This window comes from Amphibalanus amphitrite, unplaced genomic scaffold, assembly GCF_019059575.1.
Source record: "Amphibalanus amphitrite isolate SeventyFive unplaced genomic scaffold, NRLGWU_Aamphi_draft 000314F_arrow, whole genome shotgun sequence".
Lineage (NCBI taxonomy): Eukaryota > Metazoa > Arthropoda > Thecostraca > Balanomorpha > Balanidae > Amphibalanus > Amphibalanus amphitrite.
The window spans coordinates 624,461-643,689 of NW_024881809.1; the positions used below are offsets into that span (position 1 = coordinate 624,461).

At 60.2% G+C, this 19,229-nt stretch overlaps 1 protein-coding gene across 1 annotated transcript; it reads right to left on the reverse strand.

The window, feature by feature from the left end:
- Nucleotides 1-1,628: 1,628 nt before the first annotated feature.
- LOC122388240 lies at nucleotides 1,629-16,085 on the reverse strand. Its single transcript, XM_043379127.1, has 2 exons — nucleotides 14,376-16,085; nucleotides 1,629-2,305 (listed from the first exon to the last, which is right to left on the reverse strand). Exons 1-2 carry the CDS (start codon nucleotides 15,487-15,489, stop codon nucleotides 2,247-2,249), a joined length of 1,173 nt encoding a protein of 390 aa, XP_043235062.1. The 5' UTR covers nucleotides 15,490-16,085; the 3' UTR covers nucleotides 1,629-2,246.
- Nucleotides 16,086-19,229: the final 3,144 nt, after the last annotated feature.

Genomic DNA, 19,229 nt, shown 5'->3' on the forward strand with positions numbered 1-19,229 from the left:
CCTCTTTGGCGTCATTGTTCCTCTGGCACTCTTCCGACACTCAGGTCTGTGGTCCTGAAACGATAGCAGGATATGATGGCGATGAGGATAAGTGCAACGCTGATGTCGAGCATAACGTGGTAACGCTGATAGCACTCCTATCCAATCCACCGTTACCCTCGGGACCCGACCCGGTTGGCTCCTCCCCAATGGCACAGATCCCGGGTACGGTCGGAGGAAGGGGAAGACGCCGCTCACTGCTTGGCGCCAAGCAGTTTCCTCGTCTAGTCCCACTATACGACGGCAGTCGCGCTAGACGCAGCGCTGCCTCCGACTGCTAACAGGCGGTGGCCCGAGGTCGTAAAGCCGACAACGGCCGACAGCCTGCCAGTCGCAGACGGTCTGGTGGAAGTGTCCCGTCACCGGTCCCATCACAAAACGCATATCGTTACCGGTTATGGCGCAGGCGAACCCCGTGAGCTGGGCCTGGTTATGACGGGCGTAACGGGAACCGGTGACTCAAATGGAAGGTGTGAGTTGGGGCTGATATGCATGTTCGCTGGAAACGCTAAGTAAGTCATTTGCTGAAATTAGTCCAAAGAATTGTAGAGCTGTGAAGCTAATAATTTTCTTTTCCATATTGTCAAATATTTACGTTTTAACTATCGTGCGTTCCTTCAATGTCTCATTAGCACACTAAAAACGTTTTCCTTTTTCAGAAACCGCGACCAGACCTAGAAGCGAAACGCACCGTAGCTGATCCATCCGTGGCCGCCTTTGGCGCGATGTTGTCGACAAGAGAGGGACTCCGGAACATGCATAGTGCATGTCGCCGCTTACAGCCGTGGCTGCCGGGGCTCCTCGACTTGCAAAGCGCTGACCGACCACATGTGCGAGCCGGTCCTAGTCTCGATTTAGATCACCGTGTCGATGCATCGCAATGCAAGGGTTTCCCGTCCCATAATGCAGCGAGCAGCTGATGTGAGCGAATCTGTGGTGTATATCAGCCGAGTCAGACCCCGCGAGACGCCCCTCGCCGTTCGATGACGACAGACGTAGATAAGACTCTCCGAGCTCGGCACGGGACTGTGCCGTTTCGCGGAGGGCCGATGCGGGAAGATCCCGCGCTGGTGGTCACTGGTCACCCGGCCCGAGGCCCACTCGTGCCCCACAAGCCAATGTCGTGACGTGTGCGAAACGCTTCCCCCTGTGGCATGTCGAGTGTCGCGTGATGCGGTTATGGTGATGAAGGCGGCGATGATGTTGGGAGATATCGGTGAGTCAGCGCGGCACTCAGGCGTCGCCCTGAACCGGGGCGTCGCGCCGCTCCGCGAAGGTGTCGGGGCGTGTCCTAGTGGCACCTTCGTGTCGGGTGGCGCGAGTGATGTGTCAAGTGTGCTGGGCGTGCCGCAGCCCGAGTGTGTCGCTGTCGTGTGGTCTGAGCCCGCGGTGCCAGCCGTGCAGGCAGTGGCGCCGGGTGACTCAGTGCGCGGCCGGTGCGCCAGGTTCGCTGCCGAAGGTCGCAGACGGCGGTCGTTCCCAGAAGCCGGTCGTCAGTTAACCGAATGAAGACGGACGAGCCCGCCATGGCCTCATCAGCCCCCCCCCCTCCCCCTCCCGGGCCCCAACCCCAGATGAAACCAACGCCGTGATGAATGACACCGTGTCTATATTTATCCGAACACGACCTCAATGATATACGTTCATTACACCATCAGATAACAAGGTTTAAAATAAACCATCCGGCGGCCGACCCGCGAGCGCCAGACGAACGCACCCTGGAAAAGTAACTCAACAGAAACACCAAATCAACGGTAAACCAATTAAAGCTAACTCGGCTCTGTCCTTTGACATCACATTATGAAAGCCACAATAGCATCACATGGAGACGCGTACACGGGAGGAATCACAGAAACAGGTATTCGCCAGCGCGCGGCCAGCTGGCCTCCGACGCATGCCCATTTGCGGCGCGGCCAAGAACCGTCGGCCTTCTCCGCTGAGAACCCACACGAGTCTCAACCGAGGCACAACACCGATCCTCAACGCAGCGCGCGCGACGGTTAAAAGCCTGAGTTTCCGCCAACGAGATAGCGTGGTGGTCTTCAGATCGAAATGCCTGACGTTCTTGGAAGTGTGTTCCTTGAGAAGGCGCAGGGTTCTCCGAGCCGGTCCACCGCGTTCTCTTCTCGCGGAGAGGCGCCGATCGCCACACAGCCACTCGTCAATGCCGCCAGAGCCGACCGGCAGGGCTACGGGAGCCGGCGGGGCTACATCACGGCCGGCTGCCGGTGCAGGTAGGGAACCATGTCCAGCGATGAGACGCCGCCTGAAACAGCAGAGAAACAACCGTCACAAGCATGTTCAGTCAACCGAAACACAAAACGCCATCGCTGCACATATAACGACGAACTGCACAAACTGCAGAGACCGAACGAATCGGGTAAAACAATCAAACATCTGCGACAGACGGCACAGGGGACCTTCCAATACACTCGGCACATAAGACAAACGACAAAAACTAAAACAAAGAGCGGCTCGGGATCGGTGTCACGCCGCCGCCGGCCAGAGCCGAGGACAAACACATGACGTGAGAGCGTCCGCGGGCAGCGGGGGCTGTTCGTGAGAACCCGCTCCACCGGCGGCGACCCCAAATAGACTTCCGGCGGCACAAATTGCCCGGTCGCCATCTGGAGTCGCCACAATCGCAATTGTGCGCGATTACATTTGTCAATGCCGGAGAATTACCCGTGCCCGGTAATGACCGGCCGGTCCGCTCGATTGCACCCGAAGGCCACCATTACCGGCGCTCACGCTCCACGTAATTCCGACGGCCGTAAAGAAATCGGTTCGGCTCACGGCGCTGCGCCAGCGTGCGCCGCTGAATGCCACGCTGCGCCAGGCGGCCGGGCGGCAGTGCGCCACAAACAGCGCTGCCGCGCCGCCGCCGGCTCGGTTTACGACGAATGGCGCGGCTGAAAGGGCGGCGCGTCTCTGAGCGCGATGGATGCGCCGCCGGCCGCGCGGGGCGCCCGATAAATAGACGGAGCCGCTGATGGACGGCGCGCCGATGAATGGCGCTGCGCGGCTTTTGTGCCGCACGGCCGGCGGCTTATCCGACGCGGCATGACGGAGCGCAGCCAAAGGCGGAGCGCCGTAAACAGCGCAGCGCAGACGAAAGGCGCGCAGAGACCAGGCGACGATGGATGCGAAGAAGAGGATCAGCTGGCCAGGCGAAGAGGAAAGAAACCCGGAGAGCCAGCGGTGAAAAAGAGGCGGAGTGCCCGGTAGAAGGGTGGGGAGTGATCTCGCGCAGAGGGCGGAGGAAGAGCGCCACACCCCGCGCGCCATTCATCGTCGTCGGCGCGCCGCTGCCCGCCGCGGGGCCCTTCGACAATCGATGGCTGGCCATTAATGAATCCTTTGATGGCGCGCGGCGATCAGAGCCAGGTGATGAATCACGAACCAAGGGCGGCCGGGCACAATGAGCGGCCCCACCCGCGTCCATCGGTCGCCTGCGGTGGGAACAACCACCTCCGGACACAACAGCCCACACAAAATCGCATCAGCCCGCACAGTGCAGCGGCGGCGCGGAAAGTTTCCGCTCCCTGTCTGGAAAGTCGTTCGTTGTTTTCTGCAGAAAGCGTTTTCCATACATCATATATCAGAGTTTCATGTGGGAGTTTTAAGGTCAAACAAAGGTCGCGCGCCGATAGCGGACCGGAGGTGACAAAATCTCAGCGTCGCGGCCGGTTCAGGTCAACCGGAAGTGGAGTTTTTCCATCTTCCTGGAAGCACAATTCCAAAATCCGGAAACGGAGAACCGAACTTCCTCTGCGCTAGTCGCTGAGCTGAGCGGAGCGGAAGCTCGCCGCCCGCCGCGGCAGACGCGATTTGTCTCAGCTTTTCCGTCCCTCGGCGGCGGCGCCGGTGTGGGTCGTGTCGGCGGGGGGGGGGGCGGCGACGGACGCGTTGTTTGCTCAGTCGGACGCCCGGTTGCGCTGACGGCCCGGGGCGCTGTTTGGAGACGACTATCACCTCCGAGAGCCGACAGACGGGGCAGAGCACGGAGTTACCTCCTCCGGCGCTCTGTCTCCGTGCTCGTGACTGCCAGCCGTTAGCAGCAAACGGAGCCGTTTCCGACCGGACTGCTATATTGCGCCCGGTCACCACCCTACATGACGTCATCTACACCGAAAACAGCTGCTGTCACGTCAGTGACGTCACCTGTATCAGATGCAGGAGCTGGGATCGCCATCACCGATTTCCCGAACTCATTTGCATGCAATTGACATAAATAGAATCACATCACCCGCATGCCAGCGAGTCGTCCGTCACCCACATCGGCTGGATATTCATAAATGCGCCGGTATCGCCGCCCGGCTTCCGACGTCAATGAATTGCGTAGCTGCGAAAGTCGGCGGCCGTATTTTTACTGCCGGTGAAGTGCCGCCGGCAGCTGCGTCCAAACACAATCCGACGTCTGTTTATGGAGCCCCGTGTATGCGGGCGGAGGGCTGCGGGCATCGTGAAAGCCGCCTCCGCCGCCGCCACCGCCGTGCCGTCGGCAGCGATGATGGTGGCGGCGGTGACGACTGTGCGAAAACCGCCGGCGTCGACAGCCCAAATTGAGGGACGATCTGACGGCCGCCCAATGGCAGCCTGCCGCCCATAAAACAGGTAAATTGCCCCACTTTACGGCGCTCTTAATTACAGACGCAGCGATAACGAGGCGTTTTTAGGGCGCCAGAAGGCGGACGATGGTCCGGCCGACGGAGGTATTTTCTCATCAAATGATACAGGCTGCAGCATAAAACACGTGGCAGTTGGAGCGGCAGTGCTCCACCCTATCACGCCACGTATCACGGCACGTAGGGCCTACGGTGCGCCACGTGGCGCCGGGCCCGCCGTGCGCTCGCAGACTAATCACGCTAAATATTGACACAGCCGCCGTGTTTGCAGTCATTAATGCCCGGCCGGTTCCAATCGGGCGCGCCGGCCCCAGCCGAGCTCTTAGCGAGGCGCTAGCAGTGTTTGCTGAGCGTTTCACTGCGGTCGGTGGTCGCGGAGTCCACTTCCTCCCAGTGACTCAGAGCGGTGGCAGTCGCGGGCACGCCCCGCCAGCGCTGTGCTTGACATCACAAGGGCGCTCGACCCGCCGCGGGCGCTACCGTCAGCGACAGCAGTGACGTGACATCAGTGACGGTAGAACGCGGACGTGACGTGGGTGAGGTGACGTCGCGGCACGGCCGCGCCCGGCGGTCCCGGACGTGCCGCCCCAGATACCGGGCGTCGTCGTTCAATACCGGAGGACACGCCGCGTCGGAGCCGTCGGCCCGTCGGGAGCGGCGTCTCACCTCGACCCGCTGGCGGTCCCCGGAGAGGCCACGTCAAGCCCACTCCGGAGGTCATATCTCTGGGAGAGCAGAACTGAGCCCCCTGCACGCCACCCGCCCACCAAGTGCCTGTCACTCAGGCCGGGCCGGCGCAACAGCGGCCATACATCACAAGGGGACGCTGTGCCCGGCCGGCCGGCGATAAACGAACAGACATCGCACAGCGCCGCCCGCCGACACGAAATTAACGAACGGCGCCGTAACAGTAACGACACATGAACGTCATTACGGCAGCAGGCGTCATCTGGCAGTGTGCTGGGTCTGGCAGTTTCAATGGCGGCTAAGCGGGACAGGACAGACGGGGGGCGGGGTTGTCGGAACGACAAAGGGACGGTCTGTGTCGCCCGCGCCGCCAAGTGTCACCCTCAGAGGTGGGGATCACTGAGGGGAGTAATGAGGGGGCACAGCGGATCAGTTGGGGTAATGTCCGCTCGGCCCGACCTGACACCTCATTATCCCCGCGGAGCCGGTCGTTCCCAGGCGGCGCGGCGGGGGGTGGGGACTAATCCCCCGGTCCCCACCCCTCCCCGCCGGGAGTGTGTCACCCGACCCGGTCCGCCCTCCCTCCCCTCCCCTCCCGCCCGCCTGTCAGCTGTCCGATCAGGTGACGGTTTTTGCGGTCGGCTTAGGTTCCGACCTCCCCTCCCACCCCGCCCCCTCCCCCACACGTCAGGTGGGAGCCGCCGCTGCACGCTGCAGTAGGAGGGAGGGAGGGAGGGGAGGGGTGGAAAACGTAACTCAGGTAGCCGGTGGTTTTTGCCTGCTGGATGGACGAGGAAGCTGTCCGAGCTGGCCGACCCACGACTGCTCGCGAAAATGGCGCCGATCGATGGCACCACAGAGCCTCTGCGAGAATACGGCGTCAGAACTGGCGAACTAAAACGGATAAAGTGCTCCCGGGCTGCTCATTTCAGGAAAAGTTTCCCTCGCATTCACAAAAGTTCTTATTCGGGTACAAAGGCCGGCGGCGCAAAGACGTCGCCTTGTCTGACCCAAATCCATTCGAGGAAAAAGCCGCAAAGCCTCGCTGGTCGGCATTTCGGCGGCACTGCGACGGTGGCGAAAACGACTCAGTCACTGCGTCAAAAATGAAAACGACTTACAGCGGCGACGACGGATGTCCATCTATCCCTGCGCCACGTCATCAAGCGCCGCATTCGCCACACTCAGCCGTCTGAATACGACAGAAATAGCCGGCCGGGCGGCTAGCGGAATGAATGAGCGGTCCTCCCCAGCTGATAGCTACCAGGCTGAATATTGTCAGCTGTTCGCTCCCCTCCCCGTTCCGGCAGTCCAGAGGGGAGGGCGGGAGCGAGGTCTGTGATCCATCAAACCGGTCGGCATTGGCACCGCTCGGTGTGGGGAGTGGGGGAGGGGAGGGGACGGGTGAGGGACGGTCCTTCGATCAGACGAGCTGAGGCGGCCGTCCGCTCCGGTCGAGTCTGATTGGCGTGTCGCTGTCGCCATATTGACACTGTGACATGCCATCGATCGAGGCCGCTCGTTTGGCTCCGCGCCACGCCCGCATCTGGAGGCTCCCAGGGAGGGAGCTCCCGCGGCGCCCACCGGGAGGCCTCCCACCGGCCTCCCCTTCCTCCGCCACGGGAGGCCAGCCGCGGGTGGGCGCCGGCCCGATTCAATAGTGCTCCTTCTTCATTTGGCCCCTAATGGCATTTGTCACGAAGTTGGACCATTAATTTGGTGCGCCGGCGCCGGCAGCGGCTCTGGCGGCTCTGATGCATCTGGCAGCCAGCACGGCACGGAGGCACGGCACGGCGTGTCGGTATGCGCCAACTGAACCAGACGAAGAAACCTACATCACGGCCACAGAGCTCCACCCGCAGGGAACACCGTCTATAACCGTGTTCAACCTGTACTCACCTCCAGCAAGGTGGGTGGCAGGACAAGGCACCCAAGCCCAACCGTTCCAGCCTGCCCGCCTCTCCCTCCCTCCGAGATGCGTCATCGCAGGAGACCTCAACGCTCACGCCCACGTATGGGACCCACACCAACCAGAGGACGCGATGGGCCACGAAGTCGAGGACTGGTCGATCGACGCCTCACTGACCATCCTGAACGACGGCTCGGCCACGCGCATCAACCCAGCCACGGGCGGCCTGTCGACGCCGGATGTTACCCTGGCGACCGCTGCCGTGGCGAGAGGAACAACCTGGGAGATCGGCGAGACGATGGGATCGGACCACCTCCCGATCACGACGAGCATCCCTGTAGCTCCACCGAAGCCGCAGCGCCGAGGAAGAGGCCGCCTGTCCCTGAGGAAGGCAGACTGGCAGGAGTACCGCAGGACCTTCGACGGCATCATAGGCCGCTGGGACGACCACGGAGACCTGACGGCGAGCGAACTCGACAAACGACTCACCGCAGCCATCACCCGCGCCGCACGCCGCACCATCCCATACGGAAACGGCGGAAGGACCAGGGAGCCGTTCTGGAGCGAGGCGTGCGACGAAGCAATCGCGATCAGGAATGAAGCTCGCGCCAAGGTGGCCGCGCCAAACCATACTGCCGAAGACGTCCGGGACTACCAACAAGCAAGGAAGAACGCGGACACGGTCCTGCGCGAGGAAAAGACAAGCTTCCTGCGCAAGCGCATCGCGGAACTGGGGCCCAACACCGACCTCTGGAACCTCATCCGCACCCTGGACGGACGCAAACCACCGGCGAAACCAGCAGAGCCCCTCAACCGCGCTGGCCCACCTGGCCGCCCAGCCCGACCAGCAGTAACAGATAGGGAGAAGGCCAACGCCCTATGCCAGGCATATGCGGCAGTATCCCGGATCCCACACAACAAACAAGAGGATCGCGACATCAAGCTGGAGGCGCGCGCTGCAGTGAGTGCCTGCGCATGCGACGCCCAACGCAGTGGACCGTGCGCGCCATTCTCACCCGCCGAACTCGACGCAGCCCTGGACAAGCTCCAGAACGGGAAGAGCCCGGGACCGGACGGCGTACCCAACGAGCTGCTGAAACAGATAAGCCCAATAGGCAAGACTCTCCTCCTGGCTCTGATCAACAAGTCCTGGACAGCAGCGGACGTCCCGGCCAGTTGGAGAACAGCAGAAATCGTAGCCATCCCCAAGAAAGGCAAGCCGCCGTCAGAGCTGTCCAGTTATCGCCCGATCAGCCTGCTCTCCACCACAAGCAAGCTCGCAGAGCGGATGATCCAGGCCCGGCTGCAGCACTGGCTCGAGACGAGAGGGAAGCTCAACCCCAACCAAGCCGGTTTCCGCAGAGGTCGCTCCACCATGGACCAGCTCGGCCGAATATCCCAACAGATATTCGACGCGTTCGAGGAGAAGAAACCCCACCGGGCGGTCATGGTCCTGCTTGACTTCGCGAGAGCCTACGACCGAGTCTGGAGGGCCGCCCTGCTCTGCAAGATGGCCCGGCTGGGAGTCCCCGGCTGTTTCATCAAGTGGCTGAGGGCCTTCCTGTCGGACAGGCGCGCCCGCGTCCGCTGGGGCGCTGCCCGCTCAGACCTCAGGGTCTTCCAGGAGGGCCTCCCCCAGGGCAGCGTGCTGGCGCCGCTCCTATGGCTGATCTACGTTAATGACATCGACGCAGCAATGCCGGAGCACGTCTCGCGGTCTCTGTTCGCGGACGACGTGGCACTGCTGGCATGCGCCCCCACTGCCAGAGAGTGCGACGCCCTCCTCCAGCCCTGCCTGGACGCGGTGGACACGTGGCTGCGACGCTGGAAAGTCACGCCCAGCGTGACGAAGTGCACCGCCACCCTGTTCACTCTCGACCCAAGAGAGAGCGGAGGGAAGGTCAAGCCGTACCTGACGCTGCGCGGAGAGGAGCTGCCCTACTCCCGCAACCCGACCTTCCTGGGCATCAAGTATGACCCCCAACTCACCTTCGCGGACCACATCGACGACCTGAAGGCTAAGATGTCCCGACGGAGGCGATGCCTACAGGCACTGGCCGGAAAGACCTGGGGAAGTCACCGCCGAACCATCAGAGCGGCCTACATCGGCTATATCCGGGCCCTATTCGACTACGGCGCCGCCGTCTTCGGGACATACGCCGCCCCGTCGGTAAGAGGACGCCTCGAAGCCGAGCAAAACAAGTGCGCCCGCGTCATCACCGGCTGCCTACGTGCGACCCGGAAGGACGCCCTCCTGGCCGAGGCTGGCCTCCCGACACTCTCGCTTCGGGCCCTACAGCTGGCAGGCACGGAGTACCAGCGTGTAATCCGTCTGCCCCCGAACGACCCGGGCAGGTCCCTCTTCCGAAAGGAGGTACAGCCGCGCCTCCAACACCGAGCCTACAAGGCATGGCAAAGAACACGCAACGACGCCACTGCCGCGGGAAGACCGCCGCCCAAGCCACCAGACGAGACTGCAGCACTCCCTCACCGACCGTGCCTCAGGAGGGTCGGCAAGTGGCTCGCCGAGGAGGCAGGAATCGAGGAGCTCCCGGTGGAACCCATGGCGTTCTACAGCTGCGACCCGCCATGGCTGGGCCACCGCGGCGGCACCACCTTCAGGGTAGACCTGCCCGTGGCCACCCGCCGGTCGGACCCGCCTGCAGTCCGCAGAGAAGCTGCCCTGCGAGCCATTGCAGAGCTCCCGCAACCGGATGTTACTATCTGGTCGGACGGCTCGGCTCGCGGCGGGATGGAACAGGGCGGCGCAGGCGCGCTGATCCAGTTTCATCACCTCAACAAAGAAGAAACCGTGCGCGCTCCTGCAGGGGCGGTCTGCTCCAGCTTGAGAGCAGAGCTGACCGCCATGCGCGAGGCGCTCGCGGCTGTGGCCGGCCTGGAGGTCGGGGAGCTGGCATCGATCAAGTCGGTCCGCCTCCTCACCGACTCAAGGTCTGGGCTACAACTACTCGGCCGCGGCCCAGCTAGCCAGACCATGGCTCTGGCCGCCGAGGTCTGGAGGCTGCTGAACACCCTCGCCGAGAACGGCACCGAGACGGTGCTCCAGTGGGTGCCAGGCCATGCCGGGCTGGACGGCAACGAGACCGCCGACCGCCTGGCTGGCGAGGCCACGGCGGGCGACCAAGACAGCGCACCGATTGACCTGTCGAGTGCGCGGGCCGCCGTCACGCGCCATGTCCGGGAGCTGTCGCGACGGAGGACAACCGCTGCCCACCCGCACCCGGACCCCACGCCTGGCCACGACTCCCTGGCGCGCTGGGGGTCGGTGACGCTGTCCCAGCTGAGGACCGGCACATCACCACTGACCCGCGACACGCTATTCAAGATTGGCCTGGCAGCCAACGACAAATGCCCCGCGTGCGGGGAGCCCGACAGCGTGACGCACCTGCTGACCGATTGTCCGGCCTATGAGGCGGCCCGCCGCCGCCGCTGGGGTGTCGACCCTCGCCTGGTCGACGTCCTCGGCGGCCCGGCGGCGAGGGTCGTCGACTTCATCGAGGGTGTCGGGCGGACCGAGCCGCCGCTCGACCCGCCTGCGCCGCCGCCCCCCTGAGCGGGCTGGCGGCGGGATGCAGAAGAAGAAGAAGAAGAAGGTACGGCACGGAACGGGCACAGCAGGCACGGCCGACAGGGTGCACGCTGAGCGCGCCGCGGCGCCGGCCCGCCTGTCGGTGCTGTCGGTTCCGAGCCGACAGGCACGCCGCCCTGACAGGCGGCATTCCGCCCCGCCTGGCCCCCTCAATGGCGGGACGCCCGTAATTGGATGGATCTCGGTTAAAAGCACGTTTTATGTATGCAATTAAGCGGCTTAATCTGGCTGATCTAAAGCGCCGTCCGCCGGCCGCGCTCGATAGCATGATAAATTTCCGGCCCGGCCGAGGGAGACGGTACGCCCGGCGGCGCGGAGCTGATTAACGACACCGACCCGACGCGCCGTATCAATACCCATCCCGGCCCGGACAGATGCTTCAATATCCGTGCACGATGCGACGGGAAAAGACGAGGGTATATGGCACACCGGCCGGGAAAAGGCGAGAGTGCGTCACCCGCGGTCATAAAGCTACCTCATATGCTCTAAGATCATTTGTTCCATTCAGACAGATAAGCCGGGTTCCAGGAAAATTGCAGAGGTCACTGGGGAATAGCCACTGGAGCGATCCTCGGCGCTGCCAAAATAAATAACGAAAGGAATGAAAATAATGAAATTGAAACCAACGACTCGACATGTTGTCAGCTAACAGCCATAATAACGCCTACAGGAGAACGCCATTGCGCCATCAGACACCTACATCAAAACAGCATCTCAATATAGCAGTCAGCGCTCTTTTCGCAATAACGCAAAAAGGCGTAGAAGGTCTCAGCACACGAAGGCACAGAGCACGCCTTGGTCCAGCACTCAGTTCCTCTCAGCACGTCCCAGTTCAGCACGTCCCAGCACGGCCCAGTACGCCGCTGGGAGCCGGTGGTATCGAGAGTGAGAGCGACAGAACGTCCGGGACAGAGCAGCGGAGCACTGGGGACAGAGCGACGGCGGTCGGTCGGCCAAGGCCGGCCAGCAGCGGTGCAGCCGTCCAGCGGCCGAGCGAGCGAGCGGCAGACAGACTGGCGCCGCTTCCTGCACCGCCGCCGCCGCCGCCGCCGCCGCCGCGGATGGCAGACTGGTCTGATGGGTGCACCGCGTGCAATATTGCACAGAGATATCAGCCATACGGTACGGCAAAAAGGGAACGGAAACTGATGCAAACGGGAAGTGGGAGGCGGAGCTCTGATGATCATTGATCGCGTTGGTGAATCGAGTTCGGTGAAAATGACACTCGGAGATGGCGAAGGCGGATCATCGCTCGCGCCTGAAAGGTCGAAATGGCTGAGCGTTAGATGGTTTCCGCCTCGGCGGCGGCTCTTCAGAGGTGAACAGGTGCGCGGTTTGGGCGGAGTGGCAGCCGCCGCGGCGCCGGAGAGGCTCGACCGAGCGGCTGTCGGACGGCCCCCGGCAGCTGACACGCAAGTCGGGCGGAGCTCGGATTAGAGCGTCTCCTCCCGCCGGAGTTGGCCTGTCGGGCCGTCACTCAGCCTGCCAGTGTTCCCTCCCGGCCCAACTACCGTCCGCCCTCAGACTCTCCCCGCCCTCACCCTCTATCTCTCCCACAGCGGGGCACTTTACCCTCTCTCCCACGCCGGTCAGATTTATCAGAGCGGCAACTCAGCAGGATTTACTGGCAGTTAAACCCAGTGACCAGCGTCAAAGATGATTCACGGCAATCGTGCCGCCGTATTTAAATAAGGCAATCACTGTCCGGTGTCGTCATTGTGACGTCACGTAATGGAGCGTCCCGGCGGCTACCGTGCGCGGCCGGATCCCCGGTGCTCGGCTCCGGACGGACGGGCCCACCCAGCGGGGTTTGTTGATGCTCCGGGGCGGGGAGGGACGGCGGAGGCCGCAGGGTGGTCCCGACACCGTCTGATGGACACAGCGGGCTGTCTCAGACACCCGGACAGCTGGATTGTGACGGAGAGGGCGACCAGCCACCCAGGTGGAGGGGATCTCGGAGCACTCAGCGGCGACGACACCTCGCCCCCAGATAGCCGGCCGGTGCAGGCAGGCGGGCCGTCTATATAGGAGCTGGGGTCTCTTTCGAACAGCACTTTTAGCTCGATGTCGCCGGATGCTCTTTTAGGCACAAATCCGTTCGATCAAGTTCATCATCGAGTCCGATGAGTAGGGTTCGAGCGCTCGGGTTCGACCGACCATCGAGCCGGTCGATTCGACCCGAGATGTCAGAGGGTCGCATCGAATCTGAGCGCCAGCGCCGCATCGAAAACCGATCGGGCGGCGCGCTCGGGCGGCGACCGTCCGGTGGCATGGTCCAACTCATCACGGCCGACATTAAAGAGAACGACCATCTGCCGAGCGATCGAACACGGCCCGGCCATTCGTGGGGGGCGCACGGCGCACCGCCATCCCGTCCGGGGCCGATTGACGACCGCCGTCTGACGAACGTCGTACCGACCCACCCCGAGTAACGACACGTCTGGGCTGTACGACACCGAACTGCGGGCCATCGTACCCCAACGACCCCGAAACGGCCCCGCGATGGGCCGTTTTCATCAACCGGAGCGCAGTTCATCACGACGCTGCGGCTGACTACTTTCGGTGCGGGTAATGTTTTTCCGCGGAGTGTTCCATCAGTCAGGTGGCCCTAAAGCTGTTGTTCAGCCCGAGGTCATAATTAGAGTTGGTAGAAGATAGGGATGCCGCTTGGGGCCGCAATTTCAGGCTGGAAGCCATTTTCATTACCGATCGCGTCCCACGGTGCGCCCCGCGGAGGCCAACTCATTACCCAGCCCGACAGGAAATCGAAACCGCATGACGGATTTAATCCGGCCCACACAATCCCAGATTACAGCAGAAAACCATTATCGATGAATATGAAGTACCGCACAGGTAGACGGTAAAGTAAAACGGATGGTCACAGACAAAAAGACACTGCACAACACACAGGAGACTAGCGTCTAACGGATGATTGATGGTCTACTAGGCAAAGGAAGCAAGTGCTGCAATGACGTCAGTAGGTACAGAGTTTTGCAGTGGTGTTATAAATAGCGGGACCGCTGCCGCACCCTGTCCGCTGTGCAACTATAAGTGGAAAAATAATGCGGGCCGTGAGCCGCGAGGTCATGAAGGTTAAGGCGGGTCTGCAAATGTCACGGCAATTAACTAGCTCGAGGCAATTTGCAACACTTGTGCTGCGCCTGCACTGGCAATATGTTGAGCGGACGCTTTCATGTGACGTTAACGATCTAGAGAACGAGCCAGTCTTCCTCAAAGGAAGACCAGCTGTTAGTGCTGGGCCTGATACGGATAATTTCATCCGGAAATTAAATATGTTTTACAAAAATAAATGCAGACTCACTTCAGAAATTCACAAGAAAATGACTTTTTCTCGAGAAAAACAGTTTGAACTTTAACGAAGACAGCGCTTCAGGGATGCGGGGTGCACACAAAGTAATAAACCTTACAGGACACTGCCAGAAAATATTAATCACCTAGACGACCTAAAATACACCACCCAAGTCCCGAGTCAATTCCTCACCTGGCCAGTAACTGACTCGGAGTCGTTTGGCAGCGGTCGCGGCGGCGTGTTCGGCCGCCGTCGCCGCCTCCACCCGCCGCTTCCGCTTGGCCAGCACATCGCGCACCTGGGCTTCACTGCGGACCACTTGCGGCTGCCGGCCGGCGGCGGCCCACTCACTGGGCTCCAGCTCGACACTGGAGTAGCCGCTGTCCGAGTCACAGCTCACTGTCGGCGTGACGAACGCTGCCGCCGTGCAGCCCAGCGCCGCCTCCCGCCGCTGCTGCCGCTCCACCATACAGTTGTAGCGCGGCTGCTGCGCCAGCTGCTGCTGCTGCTGAACCTGCTGCTGCGCCTGCTGCTGCGCCTGCTGCTGCTGCTGCTGCTGCTGGGCGGCCAGCTGACGCTGCGCCGCCTGGTGCTGCTGCAGGAGGTGGTGCTGGTGCTGGTGCTGGTGCACCGGCTGAGGGAACGGCCGCGGCCAGTGGTGCCGCGGCGCCTCCGGCTTCTGGAAGGTTTGATGCACATTCGCCGTGGAGGACACTGACACCGCGGGTGCCACTGAGACCGCCGGAGCTGCCGGCACCGCCGCGGCGACGGCGGCAGCGGCGGCCTCGCCCTGCCCTCCGTGCGGCATCCTCCTGCCGTAGAAGTTGCAGAGCTGGCACGCGCAGCCGGCGCCGAGCGTGCGTCGATGCCGCAGGTGCTCGAAGTACTGCGGGTGCACCATCAGCAGCGGCTCACTGTTGTCCGGAGGGTAGGCCGCCTTGGGCAGGTCGTACTCGACGGTCGTGTCCACGAACAGCGGCTGGCTGAGGTCCTTGACGTCCGAGCTGCTGCTGACTCGGTGGGACCGCAGCGGCGCCGAGCATGGCACGGAGCACGGCACGGAGCACGGCGGGCACGGCGCGGCGCGCACGGCCGGCCGGCTGCCCGGGTACAGGCTGGTCTGCAGCGGACCCGCAGAGGTCGGCTCGGGACGCAGACGGGCCCAGTAGTCGTTGGCCGGCTCCAGCACTGTCTGCTCGCCGGGCGCACCCCGCTGGCACATTGAAGGCTCGCCGAACGCCAGCGACATTTGAGGAACGTGCAGATCGGGTACCATGGCGACACTGCACACCGGAGCAGGGTGCATTCAGGCGCGCGACAACACCACTCTCATCACCGCCGACACGGAGCTCTCAGCAGTGGCAGCGGAGCCACAGTCGGAGAACCTCACTCTCTGGCGTCCGCTCGCCGTCTGCCGGCCGGCGCGAGGAGGCAGCGTCAGCTGATGGCTTCCCGTCGCCGCCGCCAGGGGCGCTGCGGTCGCGGACGGTTATTTAACTGACAGGATTCCGATTTCCGATCATAGCTAAAGCTTCACGAGGCGGTCCGCCGCCGCCGGCTAACGGTGATTCGACGTTTCCGGTGCCGTCGGGAACGATGCGACGCGACAGGCGACGGCAGCCAGCGGCCACGCCCTGGGCACCGTCCACAACGGCGGCACCGCGCGCGTCGTTCAGTCATTTATTCGTCCCAGACAGCAGTGCGACGAACTGCATCGACCTCGTTACATTCCTGGGCTAATCGGAGCACCCGACCGTCCTCTGGGCCCCCGCTGACAACAGATGGCCCCCCGCTGACCTCTTTGCCACGCCGTCAGGGGCTGCCATTTTTGGCAGTGTGTAATTATCGAATCGATTGCACGCCTGTTTATTTTCCATTCCTTGGTGAAATACATCGACGGTCCTGCGGGTCGTTTCAAATATTTATTCGGCGCTAGGAAAATAAGCGTCGCCGTCCGTTCAGCCGAGGCCTGCGGGCTCGACAGGAACACAGTCCAGGCTGCGTGTAGGGGCGGGGCCGCCGCGCCCGCCGCGGCCCAGAGGTCATCGGGGTCACGCGGGAGGTCACAGAGGTCAGACGAGCTGGTCTGGTGCTCGGCCGGGTCGGTCAGACAGTCGGCCGCCGGCTGGTGCAGTTTTTGTGCCAGAGACGTAAATGAATATTGATTGTAAGTGCATGCTATCAGAAAATGTCTGTCGGCCAGGTGGTTATTACGGACGCCCGACTAATTTCATTTGCATTTAATCGATAATACGAGTGGCATCTATCATGATGTTCTTCGAGCCTGTATGAATTATCATTTTTGTAAGCCTCGTCAACGGTGTCATAAATCGTCCGCCTAATCACAGTCATCAGTTTAACACGATGCATGAATGCATCCTGTTCACAGTGCTCACTGCTCAGGCTGACCAAATTCCCTTCCCATGTTCACTGTTTTGAAAATGCACATCCGTTGAGCTCTTGCCAAACCACAGTACAACACTTAAGATTTTTGAGCTTATTCCTCTACATTCATCTAAATTAAGTTTCTCTGGCATTTTGAACATTGGTGCACTGAGTGCCTGTCGCCGTCTCATTTGAAGTCTGAAGCGTTTATGCTAGGCAAGAAATAACGACATGTTGACATCCAATATAAAAAAAATGAGATTGTTTGGCTTTATTATTGCAACGGTACCAACTCGGGACAGTCAGGCTTTTGTTTCTTTACTTCATGTCTATAGCTTCTCCCGAACCCGTCTGCACCCCCTGGGTCCTCTCCGGTTCCACTTCCGTCAGATACGCCTTACCCGGAACGGCCCGGTAGCAGTGCCCCGTCAGGACAACAAGCGCTGGCGCAGTCCCAGCAGAGTTATGATGACGCCCCCATCTTGATCGGACCGCTTGTTTACTCGGCCGAACGGGCTCTATTTTCGCCGCCGGCTGGAAGGCCGTCGTTTTTTCCGGAATTATTTATTCGGCTCGATTGTGATCGTGAGAGCGACGACTGAGGGGCGGCGGGAAGCGGCGCAGAGCGCGCCGAGATAGCCGCCCTAATTGCCGCCAGTCACGTGACCGGCCCTTAATGAACTCGATGCCGGTGGAAACCGAGCTCTAGGTACAAAAGATGAGAAAACAAAGGGATACATCCGTACTATCAGGGTAGTTGGGTCATAGGAGAGCAGTTAGAAACATGTGTTTTCGATTGTCCAAAAATAAACCTTCATTATTTCAGGGAATGCTAACGTCATTTTGAACGACTAGCTAGGTACTGATCCACCCGAAACACCGTTCAAGTGTCGTTTTTAGTTGGCTCAAACAAAGGCGGGAAAATGTACTTCAAAAGGTGTGACAATTTTTAACTAACACATATCATATCAATATTTTCCCTGTAAACACCAGTCTCTTCTAGCTTGTCATTCCTATCACAGCAGAAGACAGTCATAAAACAGGACTGAAACATAACTGAAAAATCGTTATACGCTCGTCAGATCGTCGACATGCCGTCGAGCCGATATCACGGACCCTGTTGTATCCTGTTTATCTGTCTGGTCCGCCGGAGGACCGCGCCACGGACCATTGGTCTCAGCCAGAGGGAGGATGGGGGGAGGTGGTCCGCTCTCCCCGCCCCGGCGGTTCTCAGAACGTCTCCGAAGAGTTAGCGAGCTCCACGCCGCGCTCCCTGCACGTTTGATAAACGGAGCAAGTTTGGTGGGAAAAGTTGGAAGATGCTCGTTTAGAGGGGAGCTCGTTACGAAGTTGGTTAACGGAGAACCGGCCGGGCGGGAGTGGAAACGGGCTCGAGAGCCGGCCGCCACGACCGCTGCATTAGGTTAATTCATTTCTTTGTATGTGGTCATAACAAGAGAAAGAATCGAAAGGGTTACGTCGTGAATCGTGAGCCAATCTTATTGAAGAACATTGTCGAAATTGTCGGAGATAATCAGGCACTGAGGCTTATTTGAGTCGTGAATGTCAATTAAAATAATTACGTTATTGTGTAAAGGCCATCACCGCGAGATATGAGATTTGTGTGAATATATTTGGGACAAATTTGTACATGTTACCTGAGAGACTTTCAAGCCTGTAGATGGCATTGTTGAACACATGTTTTTGTCAATTTTAATGACGCTGTGGCGGAGCAAATCCGGGACCAGTGTCCACTATACAGCTCTTACGCAGTTCCTAACGCTCGTGTGGAATGTGCACTGTCAGTTTATCGTTTTCAGTTGCGGTTTTTCCAACTCGCTGAGCTCGACTCCTTTATTCGTGTATAACTGCATAACTTCAATGGAACCATTGCAACAGTGCACTGTTTGGAGCACAGGCAACTTTTGATTAAATGCGCACGCTGCTACTAAAAAAAAAAACGTTGTTTCTCAGCCAGCTCTAATTTCGCTGCTCTGTGAAAAAGCCGAGATCATGTCAGTTACCTGTTTTACTCGGCCCTCGTTTCTTGAGCCTGGCTTTCCCAGACAGGTGCTGGTGCCTTAGAGCGAGTGGCGGAATTTTCTTTGGCTCTGGCTAGTGACTGCAGCAGCACAGTCGATTGTTTGTGACGCAACAGCTGCGGCATTGTGTGAAAATGTCCAGCAGCTTCTAAGAACGGTTATCGAAACTATCAATACGGCGAACTAATCCACACGCCAATTATCTCAGCCAGCTGCTAGATATGGCGCACATGCGTTCATCAGATGTTGGTGACCTTTTTTATCTTTCCACAGGTAAATCTGTGATTAGGAAGGTGCGCGCAAAGATAGTGACACAATGCCTTTTCCGCGCAAATTCCAGTCTCTTCTGGGAGCGAGCTTGTCGCGCGGCTATAATATATGTCAATGTGGGAGTAACGAGTGAAAGTAATTTTCTATCAGGAATCAGTACAATCCGTGCGCAGTTTTGCTAGTGAAAACTTATTATGTTTTTATCAATATTTGGCACACGCTTTGAGCCACACATAAATGAACAATAACACAGATAACATAAGCATTGCAAGCGTGGGAAGGCGGAAAAGAACGAGTCAGCGTAATGGCATATCCCCGGAATATCAGCGCATTTTTCTGCAACGGCAAG